We start from the raw sequence: 23,437 nt of genomic DNA on the forward strand, positions 1-23,437 counted from the left end.
ACGTCAATTAGTTTAAGTAACTTTTAGTGTTCATTAATTGTTCTTGCGTCTCCTGCGCGTGGAACCTGTGACTGTTTCCGTTGCTCTGTGTTTCCATTCCTCTGCCTACGTCGCAGTTCCACTGCTGGTTGCTGCTCGATGCACATCTGTCGCTATTATATTGTATTATTTTGTACTGTTCCTCTTACTTTATTCATTGCTTCCGTTCTTACTTACAACTTTTTTGTTTTTTTCGATTGTTCTACCTTTGTAATTCATTACTTGCCTAAAGTCATGACTATGGCATAAAATAAACCAATCAATCAATCAATCAATCTTAGTACACCTGGGGTGCGTTCGGGGAGACGCTATTAGCGCTACCTAGCGCTACTGGCTGTTCGCGGAGCTCTATGATAGCGCTACCAAACGCTGTCGTGACGTCATTACTGGTAGTGTTATACGTCATAACTGCTCGCTACCAACGCTCTTCCTTCCGAGGTAGTGCATTAATAGCGTTAGCGTTTACAGGCTCTATGAACAGCGCAATAGTGAATGGTAATGAATTGTTGTGATTGTTTATTTGAAGAAAAAGCTTTGCGTGTGCACACGTATTGTAAATATCGTATTAATTACGAAGTTACAAATATAGATTATATAGAAACAGATATATAGTATATGATATCCTTGCATGAAAACAAAGGATGAAGCGATATCTCAACACTTGAATAACTTGCAAGAAAACGATAGTGTTCCATTGGAATTAGATACAAGTCCTATTAATTTTAATTCCGATACCGACAAAAATAAACAGCCAAATAAAAGTCCATCAATGCTCTTTACACCAATTACGCCATATCTAAAGAAGAGACTGATGATGAAACAATCTCGACTTACATTTTATTCAGTCAAGAATAATGAAAAGATGTCCTCAAGTATAGACAAACATAAGGCAGCTAATATATTGCATAGTGTAAAACAAGATTTTATTCAACATGTTTCTATAGCAAATGCTATTGCAAATGTTACTGAAAATAGTGCTACAACACTAGTGAACAAGACTAGTGAAATTTCCGATGAAGATGAAGACGTTAAGCCGTTGGTCCAAAAAAAAGTTAATGGAGTAGGATGGACCTTAGTTGGTGGAGCGATTTGTCTGGTTAATTCCGATAACGAACGAGACTCTAGCCTGCTAAATAGGCGTACCTTATGGTATCTCGAAGGCCCCCGGCTTCGGCCGGCGGGTTTTTACTATCAACGTACAAACAAATCTTCTTAGAGGGACAGGCGGCTTCTAGCCGCACGAGATTGAGCAATAACAGGTCTGTGATGCCCTTAGATGTTCTGGGCCGCACGCGCGCTACACTGAAGGAATCAGCGTGTGTTCCCTGGCCGAAAGGCCCGGGTAACCCGCTGAACCTCCTTCGTGCTAGGGATTGGGGCTTGCAATTGTTCCCCATGAACGAGGAATTCCCAGTAAGCGCGAGTCATAAGCTCGCGTTGATTACGTCCCTGCCCTTTGTACACACGCCCTTTGTACACACGGAGGAACCAACCTACTCAGGCAGATATTTGAATTTTAATTCCAACCATCCTCTTTGTCACAAAAGAGGCGTAATATACGGGCTCATTGATAAGATCATCTCTCTTTCCCACCCGCAGTTTCACAAGAAAAATTTAAAAAACACAATTAACACATTACTTAAGAATGGATATCCGCTTGGTTTCATTTTTTCGACGATCAGAAGAAGAATTAAATTCCTAGCTCATAACACACAACCTAGCAGCCAATCTGCTAAGATTTCTAATTTTACTATTCCGTATATTAAAACTATTTCAGATGGCTTTACGACGTTAGCCAAAAATATTAATTTTCGCCCCGCCTTTACGATTCCGTTTAAGTTGAACAGGTTCATCACAACGGGCAAGGACAAATTAGACATATCAGCACACTGCGGAATAGTTTACAAGATAAGTTGTGTGGATTGTGATGCCACTTATGTGGGGCAATCTAAAAGACAGCTCAAAACCAGAATTAAAGAGCATAAATCCGATATCTTGAAGAGAAGCGGATCTCCATCAGTTATTACCGAACATCGTTTAAAAACGGATCATAGATTAGATTGGGAAGGAGTGAGGATCTTAGACAGTGAGCCGGTGTATAATAAACGTCTCATTTCTGAAATGTTACATATAAAAAGACAGAGCGACGGTCTCAATAAACATAGTGACACGGAGTTATTGCCAGAAGCCTATCTCCCGATCCTTAACACTCTCCCACCTTCCTGATTCCCACGTGGGTCTCTTCTCCTTCCTCTCCCGTACTCTATCCCCTCCATAATTTCCCTCTGGATAGATCGCTGACTCTCGCATTTGACACCTGACCGACCACTGACGAACATGTGTCGTTCGAGAAGCGTTTCCGCGAGCGAAGGTAGCTAGTGCAGGTTGAGTTGTATGAGTTTACTGTTTCTTTTTAATTTAACACTAAATAAATTTCTGCATAAGGGCATCCATTCTTATCGTATTGTGAAGACGGGGTAGGGACGGATTCCTTCTCATCATGATTCTGCGAAGGCTCGAAGGATTACCAGACGCGATATATCTGCGAGCGGCAAACTGACTTTACGAAGGCTCGAAGTATTACCAGACGCGATATGTCTACGAGCTGCGATCTGACCGAGGCGATGTGCGTAGGGTGTGAGCGTATGTAAGCGAGTGCGTTTTAATCGATGTAATGTAGCAGGCCATCTAATTTGTAAGCGAATGATTCTTTATTGTATAAGGGGGTATATTGTTTTAATTTAACGACTACACTGAAGAAGGCCACAGTTATGGCCGAAACGTTTGTTATTGTCAAGTCATTGTTATGATTTTAAATACATGTCAGCATTAACAACCTGCTAGTTCGCAAGCCCTTTTGTCATGTTATTATTAATAGTATTGTTATATGGGATATAAATAAATAAATATAAATAAATAAATATAAATAAATAAATATAAATAAATAAATATAAATATAAATAAGAAATAAATATAAATAAATAAATATAAACATTTTTCTCAAAAAAGTAATTCATGATATTTGATTTTTAGTATTATAAGAATTTGACATTGTCAAAAGAAGAACTACAAAAACGGAAGAATCAATGCTCGCGACATCGATACAAATATGAGTGACCAAATACACCAGAAGGTATAATATTTTATTTTATTATTATTTTTTTATGTAATATAATATATATAGTAAATATAATTTTTTTAAAGGTTTTTGGGATCCGGAATTTCCTGAGACATTATCAAGTACTTATAGGACAGAATAAAATGGAAAGGTAAAATGTTTCGTCATTCGAATTTGATTAAGAGGCTTCACTGACTGGCTATCCTTTATTCGACAACATCTCTTTCATGAAGTATTACGGAAAAAAATGATTCAGGGCCTTTTGCTTCGATTTTTGACAAGGAATAATGTTATCTTTATAGTAGACGAATTATGTTACACTTTATTATATTACACTACATTTATTTTATCATTTTCCTCATACACTATACATGCAAACACTCTTATTATATACATTTCATATTTTATGCAAGCAAAATCTAGAGAGTTAGTGATCTAATGTATTATAGAAATCTGGAAAGCACTTATAAAGAATTGAATTGCGTGTAAACAATAACTTCTACTTTTATTTCATCCTATTTACATTTATGATGCAACCTCTTGCATTTCTTTCGATACTGGTATAATTAATTATTTACCTGGTTTTATTGCTTATTTCTTATCTTCTTTGCAAGACTTGATTTTGACAAATACTTTCTTCTTTGCTTGTATTGAGGAATATTTGTCTATTTTTTTCTTTTTAATTTATTTTCAAGATCAGGTATTTAAAGAGAAGCTTTGAGAGAAAGGTCAACAGAGCAGAGCATAAAAGAGCAAGACTTGAAAAGATTTCTTCAATTCTTCGTGAATCTTTCGTCGATTTAGAAGACTGTTCCAGTTCAAATGATGAGAGTCAAAGTGGAAATAGCACTACTCAAGAAACTGGAATGCAGGAGGATTGCACTGCAGCAACTTCTAGCAATTTAGATGTTTTAGGCAAGATAAAAAGGAATACAAAGATGCAGACAGAAGCGAAAATATAAATGATGATGGTTATGATGATAACTTTAATGAAAGTAATTATTCGAGTGATGATGTGGATCTCAATAATAGTAATGGCAATTATTCTAGTAATAATAGTAATGATGGACATGATAGTGATGATTCAAGATCTACTACATCTACAAATTCTAATTAAGATCCTAACTATTACCAAATTGAACTTTACTTTGAGACTGAAGAGGAAAAAGAAACTTATCTTATTGAAGTGTTGCGTATTTGGGCCTTGGAAAGTGGTTTGCTTTCAATGCGAAAACTTGAGTCGCTGTTAATTAAACTGAAACCTTTGTTTCCTAACATTCCTTTGTCATATAAGACATTACTTGACACTCCTTCAAGCATCCGAATAATACAAATTAATGGAGGCCAACTTTGGTACAAAAGTATTACTACAAATTTAAATTCCATAAATCTTGAGAATTATCTGGAAATTCATGGAAGAATTGTCATTGACGTCAATACAGATAAGCTTCCCCTTTTTAAAAGTTCCCGAGAACACTTCTGGCCTCTTCTTGGTAGACTTGTTGATGCTAATAATCAGCCTTTTGTCATTTCATTGACTTTGTTTCAAAGTGCAGTTGTGCCAGAGCTTCATCAATTTTTGTACTACTTTGTTGAGGAAGTTCATTACTTGCAAGAAAATGGATATACGTACAATGGTCAGAGGTTTGAATTTGGCATAAACAACTTCATCTGTGATGCTCCTGCTCGCTCATTATTGAAGGGGATTGTAGAACATGGTGCGTACTTTGCCTGTGAAAAGTGTAAAGTAAAAGGTGAATGGATAGATAACAGAATGACGTATCCCAAGCTTAATGAGTCTCTCAGAACGGATGAATCATTTATCAATTGGTTCAGCCAAATCACCATCAACATAATGATCGGTCTCCGCTTGAAGAACTTGGAATCGGCATGGTATCGCAATTCCGACTCGGAATGCATTTGGTCTATCAAGGTGTGTTTAGAAGATTACTATTGACCTGGCAAAAGTAGAACGGGCCATGGAAGTTACATATAAGTACTGTGGCAAAAATATCTGACGAGCTGCTAGTAGGAAAGGCCACTTGTCCACAGGACTTTAATCGAAAGCCTAGAAATTTCAATGAGCTGAAGTATTATAAGGCCACAGAGTTTAGGAGATTACTACTTTATGATGGAATAGTAGTGCTGAAAGACCATTTAAATGAGAACATTTACAAGCATTTCTTGCTGCTTCATTGTGCTATTTTTATTCTTTTAAGTCCATCTCTTGTTAAGACCTTTTGTCATTATGCTGAAAAATTTCTAAATACATTTATATCTCACTCTGTTGAAATTTATGGCCAGAAATTTATTGCTTACAATGTTCACAGTCTATCTCATTTAGCTCAAGAATGCTACCTTCATGGAGATCTTGAAAGTTTTAGTGCTTTTGTATTTGAAAACAAGTTAAAGTCTCTCAAAGCATCTCTTAAATCTGGCTACAAACCACTACAACAAGCCACATTTCGTGATATAGAGAACAGTAAGAATATTGATATTATTATGGATAGGAGGGATAACCAAGTTGCACTTTCAATGAGACATTTTTATGCCAATGAAGTCCTGAATGGCCAACAGTATAAACGAACCCAGTATATAAGCAAGGAACATTAAATTAATGTTTAGAAATATTGACTTTATGTGTATTTTTTAAATGTTTTTTAATAATATTATACACATATTTAAAAAATATTATTTCGTAATATGATTTTTTTTAATGTTGTTAAAATATTTTAAAAACGTTACAGAAAATATTTTTCAAATGTTACTCTGACATTTATTTGAGATCAATGCAACAGTTCAAAATTCCTTGTAATTTGGACTTAGAAATAACGTTGGTAGTATATTAATTTTCTGTTGTTATAATGTTATTGTTTTATATTGTGCGCAACGCTCATCGCGACAGCCATGATGTACATGATTATCCTACATACAATGTGTGAGTGCGCAGCGTATACACGTGTGTGGATCGAGCAGTGCAGAGTGCTCTTTGTTTACAGCATATTTATATATATAAGTAAGTAACTATTATATTCCAAAAGTTGTATATTAATGATAAGAATTCAATTAACCATACGTGCTATGAATAGTAGCTGGTGATGCAGGATTCATTTTCCGATTTACAAGAGAGATTTACAAAAGAGAGGAAATATCAATTAATTTATCTACGTTCTATAATAGACTTATCCTTGGACATCAAAAATATCATCAAGGTTCGTCAATCCTATTATTTCGATGGTACCGCAAGCAGTGTAACTTTCTATAAAATAACCTCAAAATTTGGCGAAATATGTAAATGATAACGTATAAAGCTGGTACAATATGCATGAAGACAATTTGTTGAAGAATTATTATAAGGCTTTAATACATCATCGTTTGCATGTATCACTGAAAGAGTAATTTAGTATAAAATTAGTATAAAGTTGATAGATGTAACAAACGATCAGTACAAACAAGATCAAAACTGACTTTTTATTTATTTCTATATTTTTTTCCCATATATGTGCTATCACACTCTAAAGTATATAAATATATTATTGTAAGCATATTTTATATGTACAGGGCAATGAATATGTCTTAACATATGGGATCAATTGTTGTATTAAATTCAAGAAACCACCATTTGAAAAATTTGACCCTGACTAAGATAAACATCAGTGAACAATATATCATAAGGAAAACTCTGTACAGTCTGTACAAGATACTAAGATTGGAGAATATCTTCCCTTAACTCTTATTAACAGTTTTCTTACTTTTTAAGAAATGCTAAAAGATGACCAAGAAGCTTTTACGCAAGTCGTAACCCAGTAAGCAAGAAACATCAAGAAACATTTTAACTACATTACAGCAACGTTTTAACATTAATGCAATGTAGTTGAAATGTTTCTTGACGTTTCTTGCTTACTGGGAAGTAAAGCTGCTTATTATAATTAAATTATGTATATATTAAATTACAACTTTCTCTTATCTATATATATAAAGGAAGATGTCCTGACTGACTCACTCACTCACTCACTCACTCACTCACTCATCAACGCCCAGCCCAAACCCCTGAATCGAATTTTCACCGAAAGTATATGAAATAGGGGTAGAATTTTCCGGGGAGTGCCACTATGTGTATAGTTTTTCGTTACCAATTTCCTGGAAACCGGTTTTTTTAATTTTTCTAATTTTTCGAGAAATAATTGACCGAATCTCAAACCTCTGAACCGAATTTTTACCAAAAGTATATGAAATAGGGGTAGAATTTTCCGGGAAGTGCCACTACGTGTATAGTTTTTTGTTATCGATTTTCTGGAAACCGGTTTTTTTAATTTTTCGGGAAATAATTGATCGAATTTTAAAGAATTGCATATAAAACAGGGGTAGAATTTCCCGGGGAGTGCTATAAACTGTACAGTTTTTCGTTACTGATCTTTTTGGGAACCGGTATCTTTTTGGAAATCGGTTACGAAATTTTTCCAATTTTTTAAGGAAATAATTGAGTGAATCTCAAAGAATTGTATACGACGGAATTGAATTTCAGTTGATAAAAAAGTAATATTTTTTAATTTATAGCATTTTAGAGAGAGAGAGAGAGAGAGAGAGAGAGAGAGAGAGATTGATTGATTGATTGATTGGTTTATTTTATGCCATAGTCAATGACTTTAGGCAAGTAATGAATTACAGAGGTAGAACAACCGAAAAAAACAAAAAAAAGTAGTAAATAAGAACAGAAGCAATGAATCAAAATAAGAGGTACAGTATAAAATAATATAATATGATAGCGACAGATGTGCATTGAGCAGCGACCAGCAGTGGAACTGCAACCCAGGCGGAGGAATCGATAGAGTGAAGAAAAGGGTTGAAGCACACCGCTAATAGCACGCAAAAGTTGCACAGAGCGATGGAAAAAGTTTCAGGTTCCACTCGCAAGAAACGCAAGAACAACTAATGAACACTAAAAGTTGCTTAAACTAATTGACGTGTAAGCGATAGGTTAACACTCTCAATAAGATCATGCATAAGGCAGGGACTAATAAAACTCTAGATAGAGCTCCGCTCAAGCGAGAAAAGATGGTCAAAAAGCTTACTCTTAAAGACGGCGACAGACGTTGCTGAAACAACATCATTAGGAAGCGAGTTCCAAAAGTAGATGCCCGCGAGATGGAAGGACCTGCGATAGGTTTCAGTTCGGTGGATGGGAACATGAAAAGAGTGCGGTAGCGCCAGTCGTGACGATCGCCTGACAGAGGGGTCATGATCAACGAATATTTCAGAGAGGTAACTAGGAGATAGGTCATGGGACACCTTAAACATTTCGATACCAAGAAAGTAAAGACGGTGGTATTTGACCGACAACCAACCCAGTCGATGCCGGTAAGGCGTGATGTGTTCGTCACGCCTTACATTAAAAATAAAACGAATAGCACAATTTAGGAGTCTCTGAAGCCTAGTATTAAGCTCCTCGGTCACGTCGTTGTATACAAGAGAGCAGTAATCCAACAAAGGCAAAATCAAGGTGGTCACAAGCTTGACACGTAGATAAACTGATAATAAATTTTTGTGAAATTTCAGTTTGTGCAGTGTGAAGTGCACCCTTCTTGAAATGTGTGAAACGTGACCCTCCCAAGATAGGTCGGAGCGCATCATGACCCCGAGGTTTCGAGTTTCCGTAACGAATGGGATGGAGGTACCGCTAACTGAAATGAGAGGTAGGTCATTTAAATTTAAGTGACTAACATGACTCCTACTTCCAAAAATCAAGACTTTTGATTTCTTAAGATTGAGGGTCAATCCGTTGGTTGCAGCAAATTCTGAGATGACACCCACGTCATGTGAGACAAGCTGTAAAGCAACGTTCAGTTGACTAAGGTGACTTCTGCGATAGATCTGTGTATCATCAGCAAATATAATGCGCTCGGTATACTCAAGGAAGGCACCAATGTCGTTGATAAATAGGGAGAAAAGGAGAGGACCTAAGACAGAACCTTGTGGAACACCAGAGGTAACAGACAGCCAGTCAGAGAACACGCCCTCCAAGTCAACGACAGCCTGACATCGGCCTGTTAGATAGGAAAAAATTAACTTGAGGGCCGAATCAGAAAACCCTAGTTGTCTGAATTTGGTCAACAGTAGAAAATGACAGACCGTGTCGAAGGCTTTGCTGAAGTCAAAGAGGACGAGAATCAACACCTCACCCACGTCGACGCCATATTTAATGTCGTGGAGCAACCGCAGCAGAGCGGACTGGGTGGAATAGCCTTTCCGGTAACCGGATTGCCGATCATCGAGAATGTGATGAGTAGCTATGAAGTCCGAGATCTGGCGGTGCAGAATTTTTTCGAACAGCTTAGAGAGTTCGCACAGATTAGCAATAGGCCTCGTGTCTGAAGGAGAAGCAGGAGATTTAACTTTGGAGAGCGGCCGAAGTATAGCTCGTTTCCACAAAGACGGGAAGTAACTGAATTTGAGACAACAATTAAAAAGTGTGGTAAGGAGATTACCAATCCGAGGATTAAAAAGTGTGGTAAGGAGATTACCAATCCGAGAGAGAGAGAGAGGGGGGAGGGAGAGAGAGGGAGAGAGAGGGAGAGATAGATAGATAGATAGATAGATTTATTATGCCCAAGCAAGGCTAAAGGGCAAAAAAGTAATATAGCAGTTACAATAATATGGTAATTACATACTATAGCAGTTATAACAATATAGCAGTTACAAGATCCCAGATAGCCAAATCTGTTCGAACAAATAATGCCAAATACTTGCTACAAATTTTGGTTTCAGAAATGGTACAAATTTGCATCAAAATTTGTTTTATCAAATGTTGTCGGCAAACTGCTAGCAAATACGTATCAAAACATGCATACACAATTGACGCCAAATTGATACCAAATATCGAGCAAAGCTTAGTAGTACCTGATAACAAATTGGCATCAAATTGCCGCTAAAATTAGTTGACAAAACCTAACACCAAATTAATGACAAATATTGAGCAAATTTTGGTGACAAAGCTTGAGAACAAATTGACGCCAAATACCGAGCAAAGCTTAGCAACTACCTGATAACAAATTGGCACCAAATTGCTGTTAAAGTTTGTTGACTAAACCTAACGCCAAATTGATGCCAAATATTGAGCAAATTTTGGTAACAAAACTTAAGAACAAATTGACGCCAAATACCAAGCGATGTTTAGGGCGTTTCATTCAGATGGCGCGACACGTGAGTCGCCACTTTCAACGCGCCCCCACCTCCTTCCTCGCTCTTGTTCAGTGTCATGGCCGCTCTTGCTGCGTTTCTTCGGACGAGACGAGTACGTTTTCCTTCTTTTGTAACTGATTGAGCTAAGCGGCACGTATTCTGGAGACCAACCGAGCGAGATTCGACTTCCCAAGGAGAGCTCACCGCCAGGAAAAGGAGAGCTTGAGGGAGGATTGAGGCGAGGAGTCCGGTCCAGCGAGCAGGGCCCTTCCGATATTCTCATTTGGGACGCCATATTGGAAGATCGACATTGATCGTGGTAGTACAAGGGGCTCTGCAAGGTTAATTCTCGTCTTAAGATCTGGAATTGCTCTCATTCTTGTGGCTCTGGTTTATATTCTAGCCCTAGAATTGATCTCGTAGACAAAAGCAGAGGCCCCCCTCTCTTTTCTTTTCTTTTTTTTCTTTTCTTTTCTTACTTTGATTTCAATCAGTAATCCAGACTCCTTAATTCCGCCCTGTAAGATCTGGTTAATTCTCGTCTTGAGATCTTGGAATTGCTCTCATTCTTGTGGGTCTGGTTTATATTCTAGCCCTAATGTAATTTTAATATATGCATTACAATTTTACACTGTCAAATAATAAATAATATCGTTTGAGATAATAATAACAACAGTATAGATAATAGTAACAATTTTATTACTTGACTTATTTCATTCTATTTTTGACAACTCGTATATACATTAATTGTGGCTAAGGTCTATACTATGTCATAGTGTAGATCTTAGCTACATTTCTGGCAAGTCAGTCCAAAGTATGCGGCTTTGTTCTCTATCCTTTTTATTTGTAGCAATTTTATTTCTTTTTATTTTTTAATTATTTTTTATGTATTATCTCTTATGTATCAGGTTTCTGAAGAAGACTAAGTATATAAAGTCGAAACGTAAAACGTTAATTGTATTTAAAATTTGTTTAATTAAACGAGATTTTGTTTTTAAATTTAAATTGATGACCTTTTTATAACTCGAGAAAATCAGCCAGCCTTCCATCCTATAAGTTTATTTTGTACTGTTAGTTTAATTAATTTAGTTATATTTTTTTTCATTAACATTCCATTTGTTATAGTGATTGTGCAGTAGAAAATCTGAAAAAATAAATGTTTTTAAAAAGTAAAGATAGTATATATTTTGAAATCTATGTATTTTATGTAAACATAACATTTAAATTTATTTGCAGTTTATTTTAGAACATGCCAAAAAACACCGTTTCATAAGCTTTCTAAGAAAGTTAAAAGGCAGAAAGTGAATGTTGAAGTTGTAGAAGAACTCAATTCAACAGATTCTTTAATTGAATTCGATCAGTCGCATATTCAGCAAGCACATGCTTCCGTTAAAAGCCAAAGTTCCGTAATACCAGATTTTCTTCATAATCAAAAAGAATCTGAACTTTCTCATTATTCTTAACTTTTTCATCATTCTGAACTTTCTCACCATTCTGAATTTTCTAATAATTCTGATCATTTTGAGTACTCTGAACACTTTGATTTCGAAAATAACGATAATTATAGAGATATATTTAACATTAACAGACACACCGGCAACAATAACGAGGCTCATTCAGATGACAACGATGATAATTCTGAAAACTGCGAGAATAGTGATGAGAATAAAAAATATTCGAAATGTTTCGTGAAAACAAGAGTTATAAAGAAGAGTTATAAGAGTATAAAGAGTTATACTCTTATAGTCTTAAAGAAGAGTTATAAGAGTATAAAGAATATGTAATATTATGTAATAAAATGTTTCATTCTACTTGCCGTTTGAATCTGATTAAGGCAAAATTGTAATATTAGTTTGAAATAGAAACAATTTAAAACAATTTAAAATACAAGGGAAATGCTTTAGTTTTATAACTATCATATTCTTGCAATATTAAAAATGTTACATATTCTTTCTTTGATTAAAATATTTCTCAAAATAATCTTGGAACTGTTGATGAAATATCGTGTATTTTTTTATCTGTAAAAGTTTAAAGTTTTGTTTGAATAGTTTAAAAGTTTTGTTTGAACGGTTTAAAAGTTTTGTTTGAACAGTTTTTTTCTGCTGTATATTAATTTCTATTACATCAAACACTACAAAATTCACTTCGGTTGCTTGCACCTAAATGATGTATATTATTCTTTTGTTATTTCTTTCTGACAACAGTACTACATTATTCCATCGTAATCGACGAACTATGCACATTGTGAACATTTGTTTATTTCAATTTTGCATTCTTGCAAATAATAAATCGTGTTTCAAGTTTGAACTAGTTGTTTAAATATGCACGGTAGTTATTATTGTATGATTAAAGAAAGGAAAGTTAGTAGTATTAGGCTTATAAGAATATTGTTTTAGATGCATTTTCATAGAAATTATACTCGTGTTTTCAGTAAGATTCTATAAATCCTTCTTATACCGGCCAATGCATTATCTGCGCACGGAGTATGTGTTCCAGGCATTCTATAAGATTCTCGAGTGTTTACAAATATTGTATGTGCTGTTGACAAAGTTAAATGTTTGCATATGTCAGTAAATTCACATTGTATAACATTTACTGTAATTAATATATAATTAATTATTTTATTGCCACCGTTAAATTTTATAAATGTCTTATAATGTTTTATAAATATAAAGATTTCTTTTAACATATGTATAAAATAATTTATTGTAAATCAATAAAAAATTATATGCTTTTTATAATTTAATGCTTTTAATTTTCCCTAAAAAAATATATTTTAGTATTTATTAATGGCTACGTAACAAGGCTTGCTGCAATTTGGCGTCAAGCTGTGTCATCAAGATTTGCTCTGTATTTGGTGCCAATTTGCTGTTAAGTATTGTTCTCAAATCTTGTTTGATATTTGATATCAATTTGGCGTCGGGTTTTGTCAACAAACTTTGATAGCAATTTGTCAACAATTTGCTGTTAGATTGCTGGCAAGCTTTGCTCGGTATTTGGTGTCAATTTGGCGTCAAGTTCTTTTGTCAAGGTTTGCTCGCAATTTGGCACAAATTTGCTGTCGAGCTTTTGTTGGCAAGCCTTGTTCACAATATGGCGCAAATTTGCCGTTGAACTTTTGCTGTCCTGTTTTGCTCGATATTTGGCGTCAATTTGGTGTCAAGTCATGTACACAAGCTTTGCTAGCAAAACACAAGCGTATTGCAGACACAGATCGCACCGAATTTGTCGACAAGTTTTGCGCGTATTTGGTGTTAAATTGGTTACAATTTGCTGACAAATTGTTTACTGGGATGTTAAAGACAGAAGTCGATGTGAGTTTGATAGAAGTACAGTACTGTAATTACAAAGCATAATACAAAGATTACAACATCTTTAGTAATTTTTAATTATCTACTGGCGACTCAAACTTCTTGTTCCATAATACAAAGATACACATGATGTAAACAAGAGCGAAATATTAAAGACAGAAGTTGATGTGAGTTTGATAGAAATACAGTACTGTAATTACAAAGCATGTGCATGCTCTCTCTCATAAGGCAAGCAACCAATGATCCAGCATACAAACAATTGATAGGATGTTGAGTATGACGCAATAAAATATAACCAATTTCAATAATATATACACTATAAAATTAAGAACTAACGCAACTTCATAAGTATAATGAAAATAGAATATGATAAGAAGCAAGTAATACTAAGCAAACTAAACAGTGTATATAAAACTAAGAACTAGAGCGCGTCGCAATCTTCAAACTATAAAAACGAAGAAAGCACTAGAAGCCCTATACCAAAAACTGATGTTATCCAATTCCACGCGCAAGCAAGTCGATATGTCCACAAAGAAAATTAGCGTTATTGAGCAATACGGATAAGAAAATTTACATGTTGCATTATGCCGAACGATAGACAAGCTTGGCAAGATCAGTATCGGAATCGATATGGATAACAGGTTCACCATCGGAATATTTAACACATATCTGGCCATTCCTTACCCAGACATACTTATACGACCTCTCCTTAGCAATACTCTTAGCCCGTTGTAATATGTCATAAGTGCTCTTGGATAACAACTCATTGACGTAAATGTTACGATCCGAGTTGCCACCGCATACGTCTTTCCTTTTGAGTACACCTTTTTCCCGCTTTTTAGAAATAACAATATCGCGAACGGCACTCGAGGCCAAGGTGACAATAATCGAGCTAGAAGATGTAGCAACTGTGGAAGTCGCTGACAGCGCTTTCTTAACAGCTCTAACGCCAAGAATATGGCATGACAAGTTCGGAACGTCCAATGCCTCTAGCACATTTTTGGCAAGCTCGGATGGAGCAACAGACAACGTCGATGGTAAACCTGAAATGATTAACTCATTTCCACTATGAGATCCCTGAAATGACTGAGCAGATTTCAAGTCTTGGATTTCACGAATAAGTATCGCATTATCTTGCTCCAATTTAGCTATGCGCTGACTATTTTGAACGGCAGTGTCAGCAAGACGATTCAAGTGATTAAGTTTATCACTTAGTTCTTTGTTAGTGCTGACCGTCCATAAAAGCGGAAAACTTCGCAATCAATCCACGCAAAAGATCATTGGTAGAGTCATGTATAGTGTCATGTATAGTGTCATGCGTAGTGGAATGCGTACGTGCACCGCCGAGTGAGGCATCAACGTTAGATACTATATCACAATGATCTGAGGAAAGTACACGGCGATCCTCTCTCGGAGTACCCGGCATATTTAGTAATTTACAACAAGCACTAGCAGACTTAGTTCCAACGTAAGCTTTGACACAACCCGGATGAAATGCTCTATGACACTCAGCACATGAAACAGATTCACCAGCAATCCGTTTAGTACACTTAACACACGTACGCTGCATGTGTTATCTACAATCGCTTAATCACTTAAAAGTAGAGTTCCGTATAGATCACAAGAAATATCGCAGAGTCAGCAGTCACTTAGATAGCACGTGTTCAGAAAATAGCATGTAGATAGGGAAGATGGGCAACGATAGGCGCATGCGCAGAGAGAGGGAGAGAGAGGGAGAGAGAGAGGGAGAGAGAGACGGAGAGAGAGGGAGAGAGAGAGAGAGAGAGAGAGAGAGAGAGAGAGAGAGAGAGAGAGAGAGAGAGAGAGAGAGAGAGAGAGAGAGAGAGAGACTATTTGCGTGTCTTATTACATATGTCCTCCGGGGCAAAGCCCGGGTAACCAGCTAGTCTAAACTATATTGAATTCTTCTTGTTTTAGAGGCTATTAGACAACAATCCCTTGAAATACAGAGAAAGACTTGGAACACTCTATAATGGAATGGCTTAGATTTGCAAACACCCGTAAACAAAGAAAAAAATCTTAAAAGGTAAAAAAGTAACATAATGTATTTATGTCTGTTAGGTTAGCATCTCCTCCCCCACAAAAAACCGGAATAACACATATGCAGAAATTAAGTGCTCTTTATGCGCTAATTATGTGCTCTATTCATGATTTTTGTGCTCGAGCGGTTTCGTGGGAAATTGCAATTGAAACTGGGAATACTGGCTTAACGTAAGCTAGCACCCCCACTCATTAAAATTACATATAAAATAAAAAACTCAATATGCTAGAATTATTTGCTTTTTATATGCTTTCAAATGCCTCAAACAAAATTAGTCTATCTGTAATAGTTTAAAAGATATACGCAAAAAAGATCTATATACTACTGATATAAGAGTAAAGTATCAGTTAAAATACAGAAAGCAAAATAATTCTTGTCTTAAAATGTTTCTCGATTAATGTGTTTTTAAAATATGCACAATGAGATTTCCGTGCTCTTCCTCTTCGGCCGACCCAAACGTCCCCCATACGTACAAGAGTAAAGTACCAGTTAAAATATAGATAGCAAATTGGTTTTAGTCTTAAAATGTTCCTCAATTTATGTGCTCCCGAAATATGCACAATGATTTTAAAAGCACTAGCACCACAGACGCGCGCTTCGCGCGCGCTATTTAGCTTTAACATTATGCTATTACTATTACACTATTAATTTCTTGATACACACAACTGTCAAAATATACGATGACAGCTGCAAATGACAGCTGCAAATGAAGTAAGCGCAGCGAGAAAACCAATCAGCATCGCGGAAAAGCGGCAACAATAAATTCGACTATCGACTTAACATGCCTTTTTTTAGACAGGATAAAAATCACATTAATTTTTTTCGTCAATGTAATTTTTTGATACAAATTTTTTTAATAAACATAATTATATGTGTAATATCTAAATATTATATTACCATATTCTTTTATATACATCATAAAACAAATATATCCTTCAAGTATTAGTCGCGCAATTATAGAGTGAACTGCACTATCATTCATATAATATTGTCATGAAAAATAATACACAAGAGATTCTATATAAATACAAATTAAAGTTTACTAAAGAGTAACTAATTTTGAAAATTACATTTTGTTTCTATTATTAGAAAGAGAATGTTAAAAATTTGTTAAACATATGTTTACTTATATATATTTATATATTGTTCAGAATCTCAGTGAAAAATTCTCCATAATATTTAGCAACTTTGCAATACTTACTCATAACTCATATTAAATAACTTTAAAAATATATACAAACACATATATTTAATTTTATAAATATTAATATCATTATATTACTTATATACAAAATTATATTTTAGGTACTTGTATACCTCAATTCTTCCTATCTATTCCTGCATGTACTTCTTCCATCTATTCTCTATCAAATATTTGATACTGATAACTATCCCATGTTTTGTTAACAATTTTACATATAACAATATTTATGTAAAAAATACTAATTTTAAAAAATTTTCTGAAGTCTTATTAAACAATTTAATCAATACATTAACCAAAACAATTTCAACTAATTTAATTTTGTAAACTATTGTTTCTATCTTTATAGTAAAATTAACATCAAATTAGGATTAATCTTACATATATTGTATGTATAGGAATAACCAGATTAAAAAAATTATAAAATAAAAATTATAAAATAAAAATTACAAAATAAAATTATAAAATAATAATGTTTTAACATTTTCGTAAAAAATTAATGTTATTTAGGTTTTTTCATAATTTTTTTCATAAAAAAAGAGTCAGCAGTAAAATTTTATTGTACATATTCCACAAGCTCATAAAACATTTTCAGCTTATAATCAATAGGCTGGAAACGAATTGTTATATTAGTAAGAACTTTACTCTTGTAAGTATACTGGTGCTCACTTTCAGGAAGGTTTGTCAGCTGAAGGGGATGAGCACAAAAACCTTATTCTGTATATTTTGAAAGCACATAAATTGAGGAACATTTTAAGACTAAAATCAGTTTGCTATCAGTATTTTAACTGGTACTTTACTCTTGTACATATGGGGTGGTCACGTTCGGGTCGGCTGAAGGGGATGAACATGGAAATCTCATTGTGCATATTTTGAAAGCACATAAATTGAGGAACATTTTAAGACTAAAACCAATTCGCTATCTGTATTTTAACTGGTACTTTACTCTTGTATTTATGGGGTGCTCAGGTTTGGGTCGGCCGAAGGGGATGAGCACGGAAATCTCATTGTGCATATTTCGAAAGCACATAAATTGAGGAACATTTTAAGACTAAAACCAATTCGCTATCTATATTTTAACTGGTACTTTACTCTTGTACGTATGGGGTGCTCACGTTTGGGTCGGTCGAAGGGGATGAACACGGAAATCTCATTGTGCATATTTCGAGAACACATTAATCGAGAAACATTTTAAGACAAGAATTATTTCGCTTTCTGTATTTTAACTGATACTTTACTCTTATATCAGTAGTATATAGATCTTTTTTGCGTATATCTTTTAAACTATTACAGATAGACTAATTTTGTTTGAGGCATTTGAAAGCACATAAAAAGCACATAATTCTACCAAAGTTTTTTATTCTATATGTAATTTTAATGAGTGGAGGTGCTAGCTTACGTTAAGCCAGCATCCCCACTTTCAATTGCAATTTCCCGCGAAACCTCTCGATCACAAAAATCGTGAATAGAGCACATAATTAGCACATAAAGAGCACTATTTCTACATATGTGTTATTCCGGTTTTTTGTGGCGGGGGGGAGTGCTAACTTAACAGACATAATGTATTTTGATACACAGAATGAATCACTGAAGATGTTACTAATATTTCTGAAATTGAACGAGAAATTCTTATTTTCCAGCAACTGTTTGGTAAAGATCCGGAAAGATTAATAACACAGGCACACAAAAAAAAAGTGTCTTGGCCGAGACACTACACTAGTGTATTCCCATGTACTTTTTCCCGCTGAATCCGAATCCGAAGTCAGATTGGCTAAAATTTATGAGATAACCACAAAAAAATGCTCAAAAACACGAATTAAAGGCAAAAAAAATTTATTTTTTTGTGGTTATCTCATAAATTTTAGCCAATCTGACAATTCTGACTTCGGATTCGGATTCAGCGGGAAAAAGTACATGGGAATACACTAGTGTAGTGTCTCGGCCAAGACACTTTTTTTTGTGTGCCTGTGTAATCTGTTTAAAAGGAAAGAATAAGAGTTTGGAAAAAAATTGTAAAAGAGTTATATTGAACTAGAGCACCCGTATCGCATTGCCTAAAGAAGAGTTAGAAGGCACCTTAATTTCCCTTATCCGAAGGCTGACTTCAAAAATCCCTTCCTAGGATCCCTTCCTAGGATCAATACTTTCTGAGATAATTGGCAGAGATAATTTGCAGATATAATTGGCACACGAAATAAATCTCATAATAAAACCTATATATATATGTATATGTATATATATTTGTTCATATAAATAAAACTACTTTTTTATGGTAATTAGTGTAGTACATATTATTGAAAATAAATACATATTGCCCGAAATGAAAACAAAATATTAATAACAACTTTAAATAAATGTTAGAATTAATATTACGGTAATCTTAATATAATATTGTAATAAAGTTGATAGTACGTTAAAACAACCTTCGTTCGAAACGCGGATCTAGCTCGCGGCTGGGCTGGGTTCGAAGGAGGTGCGGAGGAAAGGACGCGCGGTGCGGTTCGGCAAAATGAAGTGTATATAACGTGACAGAGTTTATTATATAATGAACGGTTGCGATATTTACAACGGATTGAGAACACAGTGTAACAGTCGCGGTATGTACAATGGTGCGGTGAGCGCAGGACGCAGAGTCGGGAACTGTCGGAACGGTCGGAAAATACGGCGTCCCGACGCCGCGATCGCGTTCGGCGGTCTTCGGTCGCGGTCGGCACCGCTCGGCGCGTCGAGGCGGTTGCCGCGGCAAGTCCGTTCGCGGGCTTCCTACCGCTACGATTAATGCTTTAAAATACGGTGGGCACACCGTGCCCGTTCCTCGCCCGGCGGATGGTCGGCCGGGCGGTCTCGGCGGGATGTTATGCCGGAACGATGCATATTTGGGGGTGCATCGTTACAACGTTTAAATTTTTATCTCAAAAACATTACAGGAATGATAGAAAAACTTTAGCGCAATGTTATTTGCAACGTTATGGCACTCTCATTTCAACATTACTGAAATTTCGGAATCGTGGTCAAAGTATGTTTATAATGATGTTCTATACAACATTAAGGTGATGCTGGAGCCGTCTGTTTTACCGGCATTTTTTGTCGGCACGTAGCGTCGTATTAATTTGACAGAATTAAAAATCCTTCTCCAGAATTGCAGTACATACATTAATGATTCAGGGGAACTCCGATTTTATATAGAAAACGAGAAAAAATTACGAAAGTACAGATTTCCTTATCCTACTTTTATCTCAATATGGCGTCTCGAGTTGCGGCGAGCTGTCAGCTCGTCACAAGATGTATTTCATATAAGAGATATACTATTGGTACGAACGCGAAAACAAGTTCCCCTGAATTGCACAACAATAAAAACATCGATAAACCCCCCAAATCAAGATTTGGAAGCGTAATATAAAAGTATGATGTCGATGTGTATCGTGCGTACGTATGCGTGCAATGTAGCGTGCTATCCTTGTCTATATCTTTGTCTATACAAGGAGATATAGTCGATAACATAGAAAATGATAATTTTGTCGGTTATACAGACGGCTCCAGCATCACCTTAAGAACTACATATTTAACAACATTACAAGTTCTAGAATATCATTGCAATAACATTGTAATAATGATTTTTTTGCTTACTGGGATGTATCCTTAAGCAAAGTACAGCTGCTTTATAGATAATTAATATTTACATAGATGTCCTACTATATCACCATCTGTACTTCAATCTAAAGCCTGTATTGTTAATAAATAATCCTTTTATGCTAGAACAGATTTTATTCATCTTAAAAAGTATATTTGATAGATATTTATTTGATCAAAATTTTCGGGTATTGTTGTGGTGTAAACTTCTTGCTATCAAGTTTCCTTAGTGTGACCTTCTGTATACTTGTATTTATACTCTATACATTATCAACGAAATATTGTTCAATGTTGTACTATTTAATTCGGACAATTTTTTTGAGAAGCCTTAAATTCTTGGGGAATTTTTATCATAAAGAAAAATTGCTACAATATTTTTGAAGTGGTATGTGATACACTACTTTCAGTTTTTTATATTTTTGTAAACCTATTTTTTTAAATATAATTTCAGTGTTTCTATCTTAGCAAGAATGTAGATAAAAAAAGTGTGGAAAATTCAGTCAGAAGAATATTGGCGAAACTTGTGACTAATACTCTGGCATCAAAGTTCAGTCTGCAAGGTTACGAAAATAAGAGACACTTTGGTACTCTGAAACTGTAGGATGTTGTTCAGGGTAAAATCATTATCAAATTATAATTTCCGAGGAAAGTTAAGCAGGAGGGGGAATAAAAATATATTTCTTTGTAATATCTGAGAATAAGTGGAAGGAGCTCTTCTAACCTTTGACATCTGTGATATTTCTGTGGCAGAGAAAAGTGCTGCAAAGTGGCTAATCAACAGCTCATGGAGAAAGCAGGAGGATGGTTCTTTTGGGAAAAGAACTGAACGTGTCTCTGAGTCTTTAAGGGAGAAAAAGAAGTCAACATAATAAGGCTATTTTTCAAAGATTTTAGCTGGTCATATGAGATTATATGTGTTATACACAAAAAAGTTGTAAAGATTCTACAATATTTTTTAGCTTTCCTGTAAATTGTCCTTTTTTTATGTTAGACAAAGCAAATCATGTTTTGTTTTCGAAGTTTATTTTATTTAAGGAAAGCAGCAGATGTTTGAACAATTTTACTGGTTTTTTTTTGTTAAATTTTATTTGTATTTCAGCTATTCATGTGAAATAATGTCTCAATACACCAAGCATTAGTTACATGACATTTTTGTTATAATTTTCCATCTACTCAGTAGCAAATAATATATAGAAATAGTTATTTTGTTTTTGTCTATCTTATAACAAGAATAAAAAAATTAATGGATTTTTGGAAATGCTTCAAATCCTTCCAAGTTTCACAGTCCCCATATTAGCAATTGAGAGGCCCATCTACAGCACCTGTGGTTGCACTGTAGTATATTGAATTTGCACTACTTTTGATATCAAAAATTATTCGAAATTTAGCTGTTTTTGTTGTCGAAAATTACTTGAAATAGAGCTGATTTCGATGTCGAAAATTACTTGAAATCGAGCTGATTTCGATGTCAAAAATTTCTCGAAACCAGGCCCGTTTAAATCTCGAAACAATGTTGGATTTCGATGTCTATATTTCGATATAATTTCGATATCATTTCGACTTTTTATTTCTCACTGGGATATCACGCTTGGCTATCTGGGAAGACGTCAGAAAATGACGTCATGTGGATGTGACATATCGACGTCATTTTCGGGTCTCACGAGACCTATTTAGGACGTCTGATTGGTCATTTTGTGACCAAAATTTACCGTCATTATGACGTCATTTTGCTACTTGGGTTTCGACGTTTAAGCTAATTTCGACGTCGTTTCGACATCGTTTCGATATTAGCTTTCTCACTGGGACAAGGACTACAAGAATATACAATAAAAAATAGAGGGTTTAATTTAAAAAATTCAAAGTGACACTGACTTGACGACTCCACCTATAAGGTCAAATACAGTCAGTAAATAGATCTTTTTAAACCCTACAACTTTTGTCTAAAACATTTCTTTGCAAAACTGATATTTTTCGAGATATTTCGGAACCCCAATATTTTTTCTTCACTCTGTATATACATATACAGGGTATCCGAAAAATCGCCTACTCCACTTCGGGAGGTGATTCGGGACCCAAAAACAAGCAAAAAAGTTCATACAAACATAGGTTCGGAAATGAGCCGTTTCCGAGTTATAGCCACTTTTATGTTCAAAAATCGTAAATTTTTATTTTTAATTTTTTTTAATTACAATTTTTTTAGTCTTTTCCAATTTTTTAATATTACAATTACAATTACATTATTTTTAAAGTAAACATAAACAGATATTTAAATCGAATTAAATAAGGTGTTCAAAATGACCACCTTCAGCACGAATGCAGGCCCTTATTCTTCTATCAAAGGAATTCCGAACTCTTTGAAAAACATTTGGATCCCTCCTTACTTCGTCAAATTCATGAATTATTCTCTGTCTTAATTCAGCAATATTGTTTGGTGCATTTCTGTAAACAATTGATTTTACATGACCCCATAGATAAAAATCAAGTGGATTCATGTCTGGTGATCTTGGGGGCCAGGGAACCGAACCCCCACGCCCTATCCATCTCTGACCATAATTTTGATTCAAATGATCTCTGGCAACACGGCTAAAATGCAGGTTCGTGAACCTGGAACCCCACTTTAAAAAAATGATTTTTCAATACAGAAACTAATAGTATTTTGTTTGTAGTTGATTGTAGTGAATTTACTTTTGTTTGTAGTTGTACCGTTTAAAAGTTACGCTTGTTTAAACAATTCGCTAAGAGTTCACTTGGTTAATTATCAAGATTTCCTAAATCTGTTTTTTTCTATGTGCTTCAGAATCGTTTGTAGTTATTTGTAGTGATTTTACTTTCGTTTGTAGTTGTATCGTTTAAAAGTTACGCTTGTTTAAACAATTCGCTAAGAGTTCACTTGGTTA

The 23,437-nt window shown here is 34.9% G+C and overlaps 1 protein-coding gene across 8 annotated transcripts; it reads left to right on the top strand.

Moving 5' to 3' along the window:
* The first annotated feature begins 32 nt into the window (after positions 1–32).
* Positions 33–21,790, top strand: LOC139782470 (uncharacterized). 8 transcript variants are annotated; one of them, XM_071721500.1, is made up of 7 exons: positions 33–2,410; positions 2,485–2,686; positions 3,073–3,172; positions 3,244–6,173; positions 6,247–6,369; positions 15,586–15,694; positions 21,291–21,790. In XM_071721500.1, exon 1 carries the CDS (start codon positions 1,186–1,188, stop codon positions 2,263–2,265), a length of 1,080 nt encoding a protein of 359 aa, XP_071577601.1. In that variant the 5' UTR covers positions 33–1,185; the 3' UTR covers positions 2,266–2,410; positions 2,485–2,686; positions 3,073–3,172; positions 3,244–6,173; positions 6,247–6,369; positions 15,586–15,694; positions 21,291–21,790. The 8 variants fall into 8 exon arrangements, with proteins under 8 accessions (XP_071577601.1, XP_071577602.1, XP_071577599.1 ...); XM_071721501.1 differs by lacking the exon at positions 21,291–21,790 and adding an exon at positions 18,551–19,186 and having other exon boundaries at positions 2,485–2,694; XM_071721498.1 differs by lacking the exon at positions 21,291–21,790 and adding an exon at positions 18,551–19,186.
* The last annotated feature ends 1,647 nt before the right edge of the window (positions 21,791–23,437 follow it).

The sequence above is a fragment of the Temnothorax nylanderi genome, unplaced genomic scaffold (genome assembly GCF_030848795.1).
Source record: "Temnothorax nylanderi isolate EJ_2023f unplaced genomic scaffold, tnyl_v1.0 TNYL_tig0416_pilon, whole genome shotgun sequence".
NCBI classification, from domain to species: domain Eukaryota; kingdom Metazoa; phylum Arthropoda; class Insecta; order Hymenoptera; family Formicidae; genus Temnothorax; species Temnothorax nylanderi.